Raw genomic sequence first — 13483 nt, 5'->3', positions numbered from 1 at the left:
AAAGGGATTTACTAATCCACCATCTTTAAAACTCTTTGTGAGATATAACAAATTAAATGAAAGACCATAGATAAGGCACCACAATCTCACCTATCAACAATCTGAAGACGACCTCCAGTTAACCATAACCCTATATCTCCAGTATGGAGCCATCCATCTTCATCAATTACTTCTCTCCTGTAGATTTTAATCTTTAATCAGATGTTTTAGGAATTAATATAGTCAATAAAGAAAAGTATAACCAGCAGATATGAAGTGAGTACGTCTGCATTTGATCCTTATAGTAGCCTTGGAAAATGGTAGGACCCCTAACACAGATCTCACCACGAGGGTAGGGCCGATCCCCAGTTGTGTAGTTCATTTCTGGGACATCCACAAGCTTTATTTCTGTAGCAGGAAAAAATAGTAATAAACATAAGAGTTAAATAAAGAAAACTTGTGAATAAAGCCAAGAGAGAAGAGAAAAACCATAGGAGAAAAACCTGTTTCTAGATAAGCTAATCTAATCCCAGGAGAAGGAAAAGAACACAATTTATTTAGGTTTGTGTTAGAAATGGAATTGTTAAATCAATACTCACTATTTTCTGTTAAGGGCCCTACAACTACGAAGATAAAACCTCTTCTCAAGATTTCTCAAAGGAGGAAAACTTAGAATCTGCAATCTGATATAGGCATTAACATGGACTCGACATTTTATTTTTATGTGTATTTGATATTAGGATAAATTTAATAGAATACATCAGAAATAAATCTGCACATATTTGTAGAAGAATGTAACTACGGAGATAAAGCAGGCGTAGATAAAAGAGGCGGCTATTTAACTAGAAATCTGAACAAAACTAGTGCGAAGAAAGAGGTAAGGGTAGCAATGTCGCTGGAAACCTATGTGCCAAGAAAGAAAAGGGGTAGAAGTGGGAATTAAGAAAATAGCAGCCAAAATTAATCAGGGAAACACGGGTAACGGTAAAAGAAGTAGTAAGGGTTGTGATGAAAGTTAGTTGGAATGCTAATGGATTGGGTTGTGGGATTAAGAGAAAGAAAATAAAAAAAGTTACAAATAGGGTTGTCCTGACATATTACTTGAAAAAATAGCATATTGATAGGATGATCATCAGGAGTATACTGGATTTAAGTTTTTAAGGGCTGGATAATTGCTCCGTCCTCAGGTGCTTCAAGAGGTGTACTCACGGTGGGGGATATCAGGGTTGCTAGCAGAGTGGATGTAGTTGAAGGATCCTTTCCATTGTTCGACTGGATTTAAAAGCAAAAGGATCATGTGGATACCTTGTGTTTATGGGCCTGTAATTCCACAACATAGAAGTCTATTCTGGGAGGAACTATCATATCTTTCAGGGTTATGCAATCTACATTGGTGTATTGGAGCTGATTGCAATGCTCGTACGTTTTCCCATGAAAGTTAGGAAGGATAAGGAGACAAGAACAATGAGAGGATTTAATGCCTTCATTTAGGATCGAGTTACAGGATTTACTAGTGCGTACCGTTAAATTCGTTTGGACTATGGTTAAAAGAAAAAGATTTTTATCGCACATAGATCAATTTCTAGTGTCATCATGTTGGGAGGATATATTCCCTGACTTAGTACGGAAAATTTTACCACGTCCAACATCATATCACTTTCGTATTTTTGGATTTCCAACAGGTGAAATGGGGTAGGACCTTTCAGATTTGAGAATTTGTGGATTCAACATCCTAATTTTACGGATAAAATGAAGGAATAGCGGTAAGAGGATTCAGTTAGTAAGTGAGAAGGGTTTAAATTTATGCATAAACAAAGTTACTTAAGGATAAGATGAAAAAATGGAATAAAGAGGTCTCTAATGATATAAGAAGAAGAAGGCAGACATCCTAGAGGAGTAGAAGTTTTTGGATGATTTGGCGTCTAAAAAAACTATCTCCCCAAGCCAAATATGCAGGATGGATAAAATCAGTTATGAACTTGAGGAGATTCTGATTAAAGAGGAGTAAAACTGGAAATAGAAAGCTATTTGAAGTTGGTTAAGGAGGATGATACTTATACTAAGCTATACCATAGAGTAGTTAATAGTATGAAGACAAGAAATGAGATTTAGGAGGTTGAATTAAAAGGGGGAGGAGTGGGGAAGGGCGACTATAGCGAGATAAGAAATAAATGGCGTGCAATCAGAGTTTTACAGGTAGTTATACACCAAGGAAGAAGTATCTAGGTCTTCTATTGAAGGAGTTGATTGACAGCCTATTAGTATTAATCTAGGTCAAATAACTTGAGCTATACTTTGAGGAACAGGAGATTCTGAAAGCTCTTTGGGCAAGGAATTCTAAAAAAGCCCCTAACCCTGACAGTTTTACAGGAGTATTTATCCAATCTTGTTGGAACATCATTAGGAACGAGATGGTCAAACTTTTCCACAGTGGCATTTGAATGAAAATATTTGCAGAAGTACGAACTTAACCTTTATAACCCTTATTCCAAAAAAAAGACAGGTTTAGAAGGATTTCGAATTACCGTCTTATGAGTTAGGTGATTAGCGTCTACAAAATGATAACTAAAGTGTTGTCTATATGCTTTAGTGAGGTTCTGGGTGATACTATATCACCAAACCAAAATGGCCTTAAGGGATGATGAACAAAATCTTGAAGGCGTCTCTCATAACAAACAAATTAGTAGAATATATGAGAAGAGCTAAGAAAAGAATGGCTGATCATGAAAGTAGATTTTAAAAAGGCATATAACATGGTTAATTGGGCTTCCTTGGATTTAATAGTGGAATGCAAGGGCCATGGACATAGATTGAGGAGTTGGATTATGATTTTATGTTGAGAGCATAAAAACTTTTGTTTCTTTTTTTTTTTTTTGATTTTATTCTATAAATAGAAAATAGAAAAAATTATTAAATAATAATAAATAACTAAATAAAGGAGCAATGATCAACTTTCTTGATTATTGCTCCTTTATTTAGTTATTTCAAAAACGCGTCGGTCTCCACTAAAACAAAAGTCTTATCCATTTGTAGATGGAGCTTCAACAGCCGCTAGGTCTAGAGGGAAGTTGTGAGCATTACGTTCATATATAACTTCCATACCAAGGTTAGCACGGTTAATAATATCAGCCCAAGTGTTAATTACACGACCTTGCCTATCTTCGATCTCGTTTGAAGTCATTATGAATAACAAGGCCCAAGATTGGTTTATGATTGGTAAGGATAGAATTGGAGGTGTCTCACCTTCATTTATGGATCACACAAAAATTTTCTTTTCTCCTACAAAATAATAAATTAATATCTAACGCATTTATGAGGATGTTTGAGCACATGTCAAGGTTTCACATCAATATGGCCAAATGTTGTGTTGGAGAAATAAATTCATAAAGCATGCACAATCACACCAAAATAAAAATATAAAAAAAAATTACACAAATTTTTTATGTGGTTAAACAGTGTGCCTACATTCACGAACAAGACCAACAAGAAAATTTTCTACTATGATAATTTGAAAGTACATCATCAATAGATTAGCAAACTTATTTATAAAAAGACTAATATAGTTTTTCTCAAATAAAAGCTCTCTAAAATATATATCAAATATTTTTTAAAATAAATACAAAAATATCTCGGTATAATAAACATAAACTATCCTCTAGAATATAGATAAATATCACCAAAATTCAAGACACATTAATCAATCTTCCCCTTGACTTGAATTCCCTCTATCATCAAAGCAACTGACTGTCTTATCGCACCATCTTGCCAAATGTCCCCACTGGGATGCTATTGAGTATCACATACTCCATCCAAGTATAGACCGCGCCTAAACTTGCTATATGATCCCTAAATAAAGTGACAGATGTCATCAAGTTCTTCACACACAACACCAATTATCTGATCTGCATCTGTACTCACTAGTTCCTGCAAATCAACTATTCCTGTAACTAACAAGTTATATGCATCCAAATTCTCATATTTATGTGCTTGTCTAATTTGTCTTCTCTCCCTGTCTGTTGTAATACTATATGGTTCTTGTTGATCAAGTACACGATCACCTTTTTTATTAAGATCCTGCACTTCATTCCCCGAACTATTGGACTAAACTTCTAACTTTGCTTGTTCTTTGATACTGTGATCAGATTCAGCTATTACTTTCCCCTTCTGACTGTCTAGTGAAACAGACTAATTAAATTTCACATATATATTGATAATCAACTCTAGAGATTTGGAATCACTTCACCATAACCTGTAACCTTTCACTCAATATGTATACCCTACAAATATGCATTTTTTTACCTTCGACTCAAGTTTACCGTCTCTAACATGAGTATAAACAGGAAAACCAAATATTCTCAACTCATAGTAATTAGCAAGTGAACCAGACCATACCTCAAAAAGAGTTTTACCTTTAATAGCTATGGATTGAGATCTATTTATCAAGAAACTAGCAGTATTCATAGCCTCAGCCCAAAATTCCTGTCCTAAACCTAAATCAGACAACATCTTTCGTGTCTTATCACAAAGCACCTTATTCATACATTCTGCAATACCATTCTGTTGTGGTGTCCCAACACAAGTGTGATGTCTCACTATTTCTTCTGTATTGTAGAAATCATCAAACACATTATTGCAAAATTTCAAACTCATTGTCAGTCGTAAAACACTTGATCTTCCTCTCTCTCTGCTTTTTAATCATGGCCTTCCATCTGACAAATGTTGAAAATATCTCTTCCTTGAACTTTAGAAAATACATCTATACCTTTCTAGAGTCATCAATCAATATCATGAAATATCTGGCATCATTCTTAGAGGGAACTCTGTATGGACCTCATAAGTCAGAATTAGCATAATCTAACTTATCTCTAGTTTTGTGCACTACCTTCTTATTGAATTTTACTCTGGTATACTTCTCAAACAAACAATGTTCATAAAAACACATGACTTCTTCTTTATACCCATTCAACAAACGCTACCTGCTTAAAACAGATAACCTATTGTCACTCATATGACCCAAACGCAGATAACACAACTGATTTTTATTACTACTCCATGATGTTACAACAATTTCTCCTAAAACTACATTTCCTTGAAAAACATACAAGTTCGATTCCAAATTGCCCTTCATGAGTACCTTGGAGCATTTACACACTTTAAGAGTACCTTTCTATGATATTTATAACCCTGAGACATCAATGTAGAAAGAGAAATTAAATTCCTCTTCATATGAGAAATAGACCAATAATCAATCATTTTTGATGACACCATCAAACATTCTTAATATGATCATACCAATTTCAGTTACAGATAACAAACTGTCATCTTCTATATACATAGTACCACTCATCTACCTGTAAGTAGCAAACTAATGCCTATGTGGACACATGTGGAATGTACTACCAGAATCAAGAATTCATGAATTTTTTTTTATGAATTCACGGATAGAACTACCCTAATACTGCTATCACTATCATCAGAATTATCTATGTCGATTATATGAGCAGAATTCTCATATTTTTTTCTTTTATTAAGTTTAGGACAATCTCTCCTAAAGTGACCATTCTCCCCATGCTTAAAACAAATTTCCTTTTTATTTCAAGATTTTGATATGCCCTTTCTCTGTGCTCTTCCCCTGCTTACCAAACCTTCTCTTTTTGTTCTATACTCTGTTAAGTTCTTTTTCAACTCTTTTGATTTTAGTGCATTGCTAAAATCATATAGTGAAATACTAGTTTTCCAATATGTAGAATATCAACAAAAGTCTTACAAGAAGATGGTAATGAACACAATACAATCAATCATTTTCAATCTTAATATCTATATCATTCAAGTCCATAATTAAAGAATTAAACTCATTAAGATTTTGTTTCATGAGTGTATCTTTACTTATTCTCAGATTGTCCAGTCTTTTCTTTAGATAAAGGCGGTTCATTAATAATTTTACAGAGTATAACTCTTACAGTGTAGTAACTGAAAAAATAAAAAAAAATAAAAAAATAAAAAAAAAGAAGCGACGTCGTTTTGAGAGGCAGATGAGGTATAAATAGGAGAAGGGAAAGAAAAAAAAAAGAGGAAAAGAAAAGAAGAGAGAAAAAAAGGGAGGAAAGAAAAAGAAAAGAGAAAACAGAGAAGAGAGAGAGCGGGGGGGGGGGGGGGGAAGAAGGTTCGAGAAAGAGAAAGAAAGGAGCCGGAGCGGAGAGGAACAAGAAGGGAGAGAGAAGAAGAAAGAGGCCGGTGACGGTGCGAGCAGCGGGAGGAAGGAAGATGGAAATGGGAGTTACGGTAATTTTAAGTTTCATGCGTTAGTTGATGTGGATTTGAAAATTTGCCGTAGGTGGAGGAGTTTGTGTGAGTGTGAGTGGAGGTGTGTGAAGGAGACCGCGGAAGGAGAGAGAAGAAGAAATGTGGCATGGGAGAGAGGTCTGTGAGGGAGAGGTGATGTCGAGTATGAGGGGGGCGTATGGAGGAGGCTAGGTCGCGGGAGGAGAGAAAGGAAGGAGTGCGGTGTGTGAGTGCGGTGTGTGAGGGAGAGGAGATGTTGTGTGTGAGCAGGGGCGTATGGAGGAGGCTAGGCCGTGGGAGGATAGAAAAGAAGGAGTGCGGTGTGTGTGAGTGCGGTCTGTGAGGGAGAGGAGATGTGTGTGAACGGGGGCGTATGGAGGAGCTAGGCCACGAGAGGAGAGAAAAGAAAGAGTGCGTGGTGTGAGTGCGGTTCGTGAGAGGGAGAAGATCTTGAGTGAGCGTGACTGGAGGCGTATGGAGGGGGCTGCGGGAGGAGAGAAAGGAAGATGTGTAGTGTGTGAATGAGGTTCGTGAGAGGGAGGAGATGTTGTGTGAGTACGAATGGAGGTTTACGGAGGGGACCACGGGAGGAGAGAGAGGTGATTTCGGGATTTGAGAATGGAGTATCTAGAGTAGGCCGTGGAGAGAGAGAGAAGAAGGGATTTGGTGAGTGAGGTGGATTTGTGTAAGGGAGGAAGTAGTGTGTGTGGATGTAGAAAATTTGGGAGGAGGAAAGAGAGGCCGTAGAGCGTGGGAATGAAGTGTCGGAATAGAGGTGTGGGGGTGTCTCTGTGTAGGGTGAGGGGATGAGTGGTGTAGCTGTATGGTGTGAGGGTATGGGTTATATATAGGTTGGTATAGCTGCTGTAAATTTGGTAGTTGGCAAGGGAACATTAGAGGTGTGAGTGTGTTAAGTGTTAGTGCGTGTCTTATGGGGAGACGCGCGTAGTTTAAGTATACAGGTTAAAGGTATAAGAAAGCTTCAAGATAAGGTGGGGGAGTAAGGACAGGATGATATTGTATTTGAGTTGGTAGCATTGGGAGACGCCGATGTTGGTTGTCGCTACCTAGAAAAAGTAAGTTGATCGCCGATAGTGGTGATGGTCGGGAGACTCCAACGGGAAGGGGTTCAGTCACCGATATTGGTGACGAAAAATGATGATATCTGTGTTTGTGTGTGGCCTATTAGAGGTCGAGAGATAGGTGGTTTATTGGTGGTCGCCGATACTGGTGACGGGTAAGAATATTTGTACGCTTGAGGTGACGTTGGGGGATGGTCACACATGGTATGCATGATATTTAAGGTACCGGAGTAAGTTTTAGTCCTGCATAGTCCCATAGTGACAACAAAGTAGGACTTAGATTGGATGATGGGGTACATATAGAAATACTGAGTTTCATATTTATGTATATTATATTTGTAACTTAATTTTTACTGTACTGAGTTATATGAACTCACTCTCTATTATTCACAGATGATGTAGGAATGGAGTCGGGATCGAAGTTGCTGGTTTCCGAGCCTAACGTATAGAGCAACAGAATAAAGATCTTTATTGGCAGAATTGAATGTGTAAAAATTGGTAGTAAACTAGATAGTGTGTCTGTTGATAGAGTATACAGTTGTATTTCACGTGATGTTACATGTATGATTGTAGGTCTGTCTTGACTCTGAACAATAGATTGTGATGGTATTTATATGTACATGACTGATTTGAAACAAAATTTTCGTATTTGATTATGCATTTGTTGTAAACTACACCATTAGAAATAAATAGAAAAAAAGGGGTGTTACAGTTGATATCAGAGCAAATTAAGAATACTATTAACGGGTGTCACTATTCTGCAGGTAAACCAAGGGAGGTGACGAAGAAGGGAAGGGGCCGACCCCGTCATGAATCTGCTCCGGGGGCGCAGGGCTCACCAGGGGTTCCACGACGAGCATCGGGGTTTCCCCAGGTGCCACTCGCTGCATTTCAAGGGCCGCTCCCGTGCCACGCCGTGCCCCCTACCGCATAGCCGAGATCCGCTACTGGTCCATTTGCAACCCATGCGGGGCAGTCCAGCGTGCAACAAGAGGACTTTAACGGGCTATGCAGAGTAGTTGAGAGCCTACCTACTATGATCCGAGATAGAGAATTACGGTCGGAGTCAGCATCGGTGCCACAACAGGGAATTCACCTAGGTGTAGTGGATACAAGCAACATTGACAACTGCCGAAGGCTAAACCCCCTGCCTTCAATGGGGGTTCTGACCCGTTGGTGGCGGAAGATTGGATAAAGGAAACATAAAAATTATTTGAAGTGATAACCGTGACCACGGAACAGAAGGTACAACTGGCTGCATTCATGTTAAGAGGATCTGCTGAGCGCTGGTAGAAATTGAAAAGAGGAGCTCTGCTCTCCCCAATCACTTGGGAGGTGTTTCTAGAAGCTTTCAATGTGGAGTACTTAGACAAGGAAGATTTTCTGTGGTGGAATATGTCGAGAAATATATAGATTTGGGCCGGTTTGCGCCCGAGGTTATGATGAATGAGACCACGAAGGCCAGAAGGTTCGAGAAGGGGTTGCGGTCGGAATTGTATCACCAGATTGCTATGTTTGCATTACCTACATATCAGATGGTATTGAAAAAGGCACAGTTAGTAGAGGCACTGTATAAGGAACATGTTGACAATAATAAAAGACTTTCCAGTTATAGACGACCACCACCATCATCCGGCCAAACAGAGAAGAGGCAGAGAATGACACAAGATGCAGCCCCAAATCGTCAGATGGCTCTGAGTAACTCGATTTGTAAGCGGTGCGGTAAAAACCATGGGGATCGGCCATGTATGAGTGGCGGTCGGGGCTGCTATCGGTGTGGGAATACTCAACACTTCGTACGGGATTGCCCCCTGCCGAGAGAGCCTGGTAGACCGTTGGTTCAAGGACGAGTGTTTGCCACAACAGTTCCGGAGTCAGCCGCTACTTCAGAAGTAATACAAAGTATACTTTACATTTCAAATATTCCTGCTAGAGTACTAATTGACCCCGGTGCCACACATTCATTTGTATCGCCTAGGTTTACATCTAGGATAGGGATAAAACCTCGGGTGTTAGACCGGGTATTGGTAATATCTACGCCAACTAATAGCGCTTTATGTACTGATCTAATGTTTAATTCCTATAGAGTAGAAATAGAGGGGAGAAAATTAAAGGGAGATTTAATTTTACTAAACATTAAAGACTTTGATGTAATACTGGGAATGAATTGACTTGCTGCCCAACATGCTCATGTAGACTATTTCTGCAAGATGGTAGTGTTTAAGATTCCTAATGAATAACATTTTTCTGTATGGGAAAAATCAATGAATAAATAAGTTTTACGTTAAAATAATGTGTTAGAAAGAATATATGCATTAATTACAACGTTATCTATGTCTTTGATAGGGAACGAGGGTACGAAGCTTACACTCCAGGAGATACCAGTGGTAAGAGATTTTCTAAAAGTATTTCCGGACGACCTTCGGGGACTGCCACCCAATAGAGAGGTCGAATTCACTATAGAACTCCAACCGACACCCAGCCAATCTCTAAGGTTCCATAAAGGATGGCGAGGTCAGAACTAATGGAGTTAAGTAAACAGTTACGAGAGCTACTGGATAAGAAATTTATTCGGCTGAGTGTGTCACCATGGGGGGCCCTGGTACTGTTTGTTAAGAAAAATGATGAGACTATGAGAATGTGCATTGATTATAGGGAACTGAATCAAGTAACAATAAAAAATAAGTATCCGTTATCCAGGATCGACGACTTGTTTGATCAGTTGCAAGGGACACATGTATTTTCAAAAATAGATTTGCATTCGGGACATCATTAGCTACGGGTTAGAGCAGAAGACATCGTTAAGACGGCGTTCCGCACCAGGTATGGGCATTATGAATTTCTGGTGATACTTTTTGGGTTAACGAATGCTCCTGGAGTGTTTATGGATTTGATGAATCGGGTGTTCAGACCCCTACTGGATCGCTATGTCATTGTCTTTATAGACGACATATTGATTTATTCAAGGGATTCGATGGAACATGCGGAACATCTGACAATTGTGCTAGGGATGCTTCGGAAAGCCAAACTGTATGCAAAGCTCAGTAAATGTGAGTTCTGGTTGGATCAGATAGCATTCTTGGGTCATATTGTGTCGAGAGATGGGGTATCAGTGGACCCAGCGAAAGTAGAAGCGGTGGTAAAGTGGGAAAGGCCAAACACTATAACAGAGATCAGAAGTTTTTTAGGGTTGGCGGGGTATTACCGTCGGTTTGTGCAAGGGATTTCGAGTATTGCGACACCTCTTACTAGGTTGACAAAAAAGAATGTGAAGTTTGAATGGGATGAGAAGTGTGAGGGTAGCTTCTAAGAATTGAAACGCAAACTGACAACTACACCAATATTGGCCATTCCGTCGGGAGAAGGTGGTTTTGCAGTGTATAGCGATGCATCTCATGTTGGATTGGGTTGTGTATTAATGCAACAGGGGAAGGTTATAGCATATGGGTCTCGATAGTTAAGGAAACACGAAAGGAACTATCCAACCCATGATTTTGAGCTGGCTGCAGTGGTCTATGCCTTAAAGCTGTGGCAATATTATTTATATGGGGAAACCTTTGAAATTTACACAGACCATAAAAGTTTACAGTATTTGTTCACACAGCGGGAATTGAACATGCGGCAGAGGAGATGGATGGACCTGTTGAAAGATTTCGACTGTAGAATCAGGTATCACCCCGGACGGGGAAATGTGGTGGCAGATGCCCTCAGTCGTAAGAGTACTGGGGTGCTAGCTCATTTGATGGTATCTGAGTGGTGTTTACGGGAAGCCATGCAACAATTATGTATTCAGGAAGGGGGCAATGGAAGGTATGTGGCTAGTTTGAGGGCACAACCTACCTTGGTTCAGAAAATCAGAGAGGGGCAGTTGGTGGACACCGAGATGCAGAGGATTCGGAAGGGGGTAGAACAGGGGACAGTGAGAGATTTTGAGGTGAAAGATGGTGGGATACTCATATTTCAAACCAGAATGTGCGTTCCCAATGATTGTACGATACGAGAAGAAAAACTCAATGAGGCACATGACACCAAATTTTTCATACACCCGGGAAGTATTAAGATGTATAAAAACTTACAGAAAAGTTTCTGGTGGAGAGGCATGAAGAGAGATATGGCCGAGTATATGTCAAGGTGTTTGATATACCAGCAAGTGAAAGCGGAACATCAGAGGTCTGGGGGTTTGGTACAGCCCTTACCCATACCCGAGTGGAAGTGGGAACATGTCTCCATGGATTTTCTGATCGGGTTGCTAAGTAACCGCAAGAAACATGATAGTATTCGGGTGGTAGTTGATCGTCTAACTAAATCTTCTCATTTCTTATCAATGAAGGTGACTGATTCAGTGGAGCATTTGACTAGACTGTATGTCAAGGAGGTAGTAAGGTTACATGGCATTCCCGTATCGATTGTTTTCGATCGGGATTCCCGATTCACCTCCAGATTTTGGAGAGGTTTACAACAAGCTTTGGGTACTAAATTGAGTTTTAGCATAGCTTTTTACCCACAAACGGATGGGCAGACAGAGAGGATGATACAGGTATTGGAGGATATGTTGAGAGCCTGTGCCATCGACATGGGGGGAGATTGGGAGAATATACTGCCTTTAATAGAATTTACATACAATAATAGTTATCACACTAGCATCGGAATGACTCCTTATAAAGCTCTGTATGGTAGACCCTGTAGGTCACCGGTGTGTTGAAGTAAAGTGGAAGAAAGATAGTTGTTGGGACTGGAAATGGTAGAGGAAACCACGGCTAAGGTGCTGGTGATACAGCAGAATTTACAAGCTGCCCAAAGTAGACAGAAAGGGTACGCAGACAATCGCAGAAGAGATTTAAGCTTTGAAGTAGGGGATCATGTGTTCCTGAAAGTATCTCCCATGAAGGGTTTATTGAGGTTTGGGAAGAAAGAGAAGTTAAGTCCCCGTTTCATAGGGCCGTTTGAGATTCTGGAGAAGGTGGGAGTGGTTGCGTACAGGGTAGTGCCTCCTCCTCGGTATAGTGGGGTTCACAATGTATTCCACATATCCCTACTACGGAAATATCACCTGGATCCGAATCATATTATAATGCATGAATCGTTACCATTGGAGAAGGACTTGTCTTATGAAGAGGAACCAATCCGAGTTCTCGAGCGACAGGAAAGGAAGTTGAGAAGTAGGGTGATACCTATGATGAAGATACAATAGAGACATCACGCGAATGAAGAGGCAACATGGGAATAGGAGGACGAGATGAGACGAAATTATCCGAAACTGTTCGGAGGTAAGATAACAAAATTTGAGGGACCAAATTTTTTTTTTAGGGGAGAAGTATATGTAGTAATTGAAAAAAAAATAAAATAAAAAAAATAAAAAAAAAATAAAAAAAGGAAACGACGTCGTTCTGAGAGGCAGGTGTGGTATAAATAGGAGAAGGGAAAGAAAAAAAAAAGGAAAAGAAAAGAAAAGAGAAAAGAGGAAAAAAGGGAGGGAAGAAAAAAAAAAGAGAAAACAGAGAAAACTGAGAGGCGGGGGGGAAAAGAAGGTTCGAAAAAGAGAGAGAGAGGAGCCAGAGCGGAGAGGAACGAGAAGTGAGAGAGAAGAAGAAAGAAGACGGTGACGGTGCGAGAAGCGGGAGGAAGGAAGATAGAAATGAGAGGTACAGTAATTTTAAGTTTCATGCGTTAGTTGATGTGGATTTGAAAATTTGCCGTTGGTGGAGGAGTTTGTGTGAGTGTGAGTGTGAGTGAAAGTGTGTGGAGGAGACCGCGGAAGGAGAGAGAAGAAGAAATGTGGCGTGGGAGAGAGGTCTGTGAGGGAGAGGTGATGTCGAGTATGAGCGGGGCGTATGGAGGAGGTTAGGCCGTGGGAGGAGAGAAAGGAAGGAGTGCGGTCTGTGAGGGAGAGGAGATGTAGTTTGTGAGCGGGGGGGTATGGAGGAGGCTAGGCCGCGGGAGGAGAGAAAGGAAGGAGTGCGGTGTGTGTGAGTGCGGTCTGAGGGAGAGGAGATGTTGTGTGTGAACAGGGGCGTATGGAGGAGGCTAGGCCGCGAAGGAGAGAAAAGAAGGAGTGCGTGGTGTGAGTCAGGTTCGTGAGGGGGAGAAGATCTTGTGTGAGCGTGAATGGAGGCGTATGGAGGGGGCCGCGGGAGGAAGAT

The 13483-nt window shown here is 40.1% G+C and overlaps 1 protein-coding gene across 4 annotated transcripts in view; it reads right to left on the bottom strand.

The window, feature by feature from the left end:
• Positions 1-13483, bottom strand: part of LOC110821705 (long chain acyl-CoA synthetase 6, peroxisomal-like) — a 38007-nt gene that overhangs the window by 5087 nt on the left and 19437 nt on the right. For all 4 annotated transcript variants that reach the window (XM_088216020.1, XM_088216023.1, XM_088216022.1 and 1 more), the window contains 2 exons: positions 264-387; positions 91-177 (listed from right to left, as the gene is read on the bottom strand). In XM_088216020.1, the coding sequence (XP_088072146.1) occupies positions 91-177; positions 264-387 (211 nt within the window). The remainder of the gene's footprint in view (positions 1-90; positions 178-263; positions 388-13483) is intronic.

The sequence above is a fragment of the Carica papaya genome, chromosome 3, assembly GCF_054855325.1.
Source record: "Carica papaya isolate Zhongbai chromosome 3, ASM5485532v1, whole genome shotgun sequence".
Lineage (NCBI taxonomy): Eukaryota > Viridiplantae > Streptophyta > Magnoliopsida > Brassicales > Caricaceae > Carica > Carica papaya.
The sequence above is the reverse complement of the archived record's forward strand: the minus strand, read 5'-3'. Positions and strand labels throughout refer to the sequence as shown.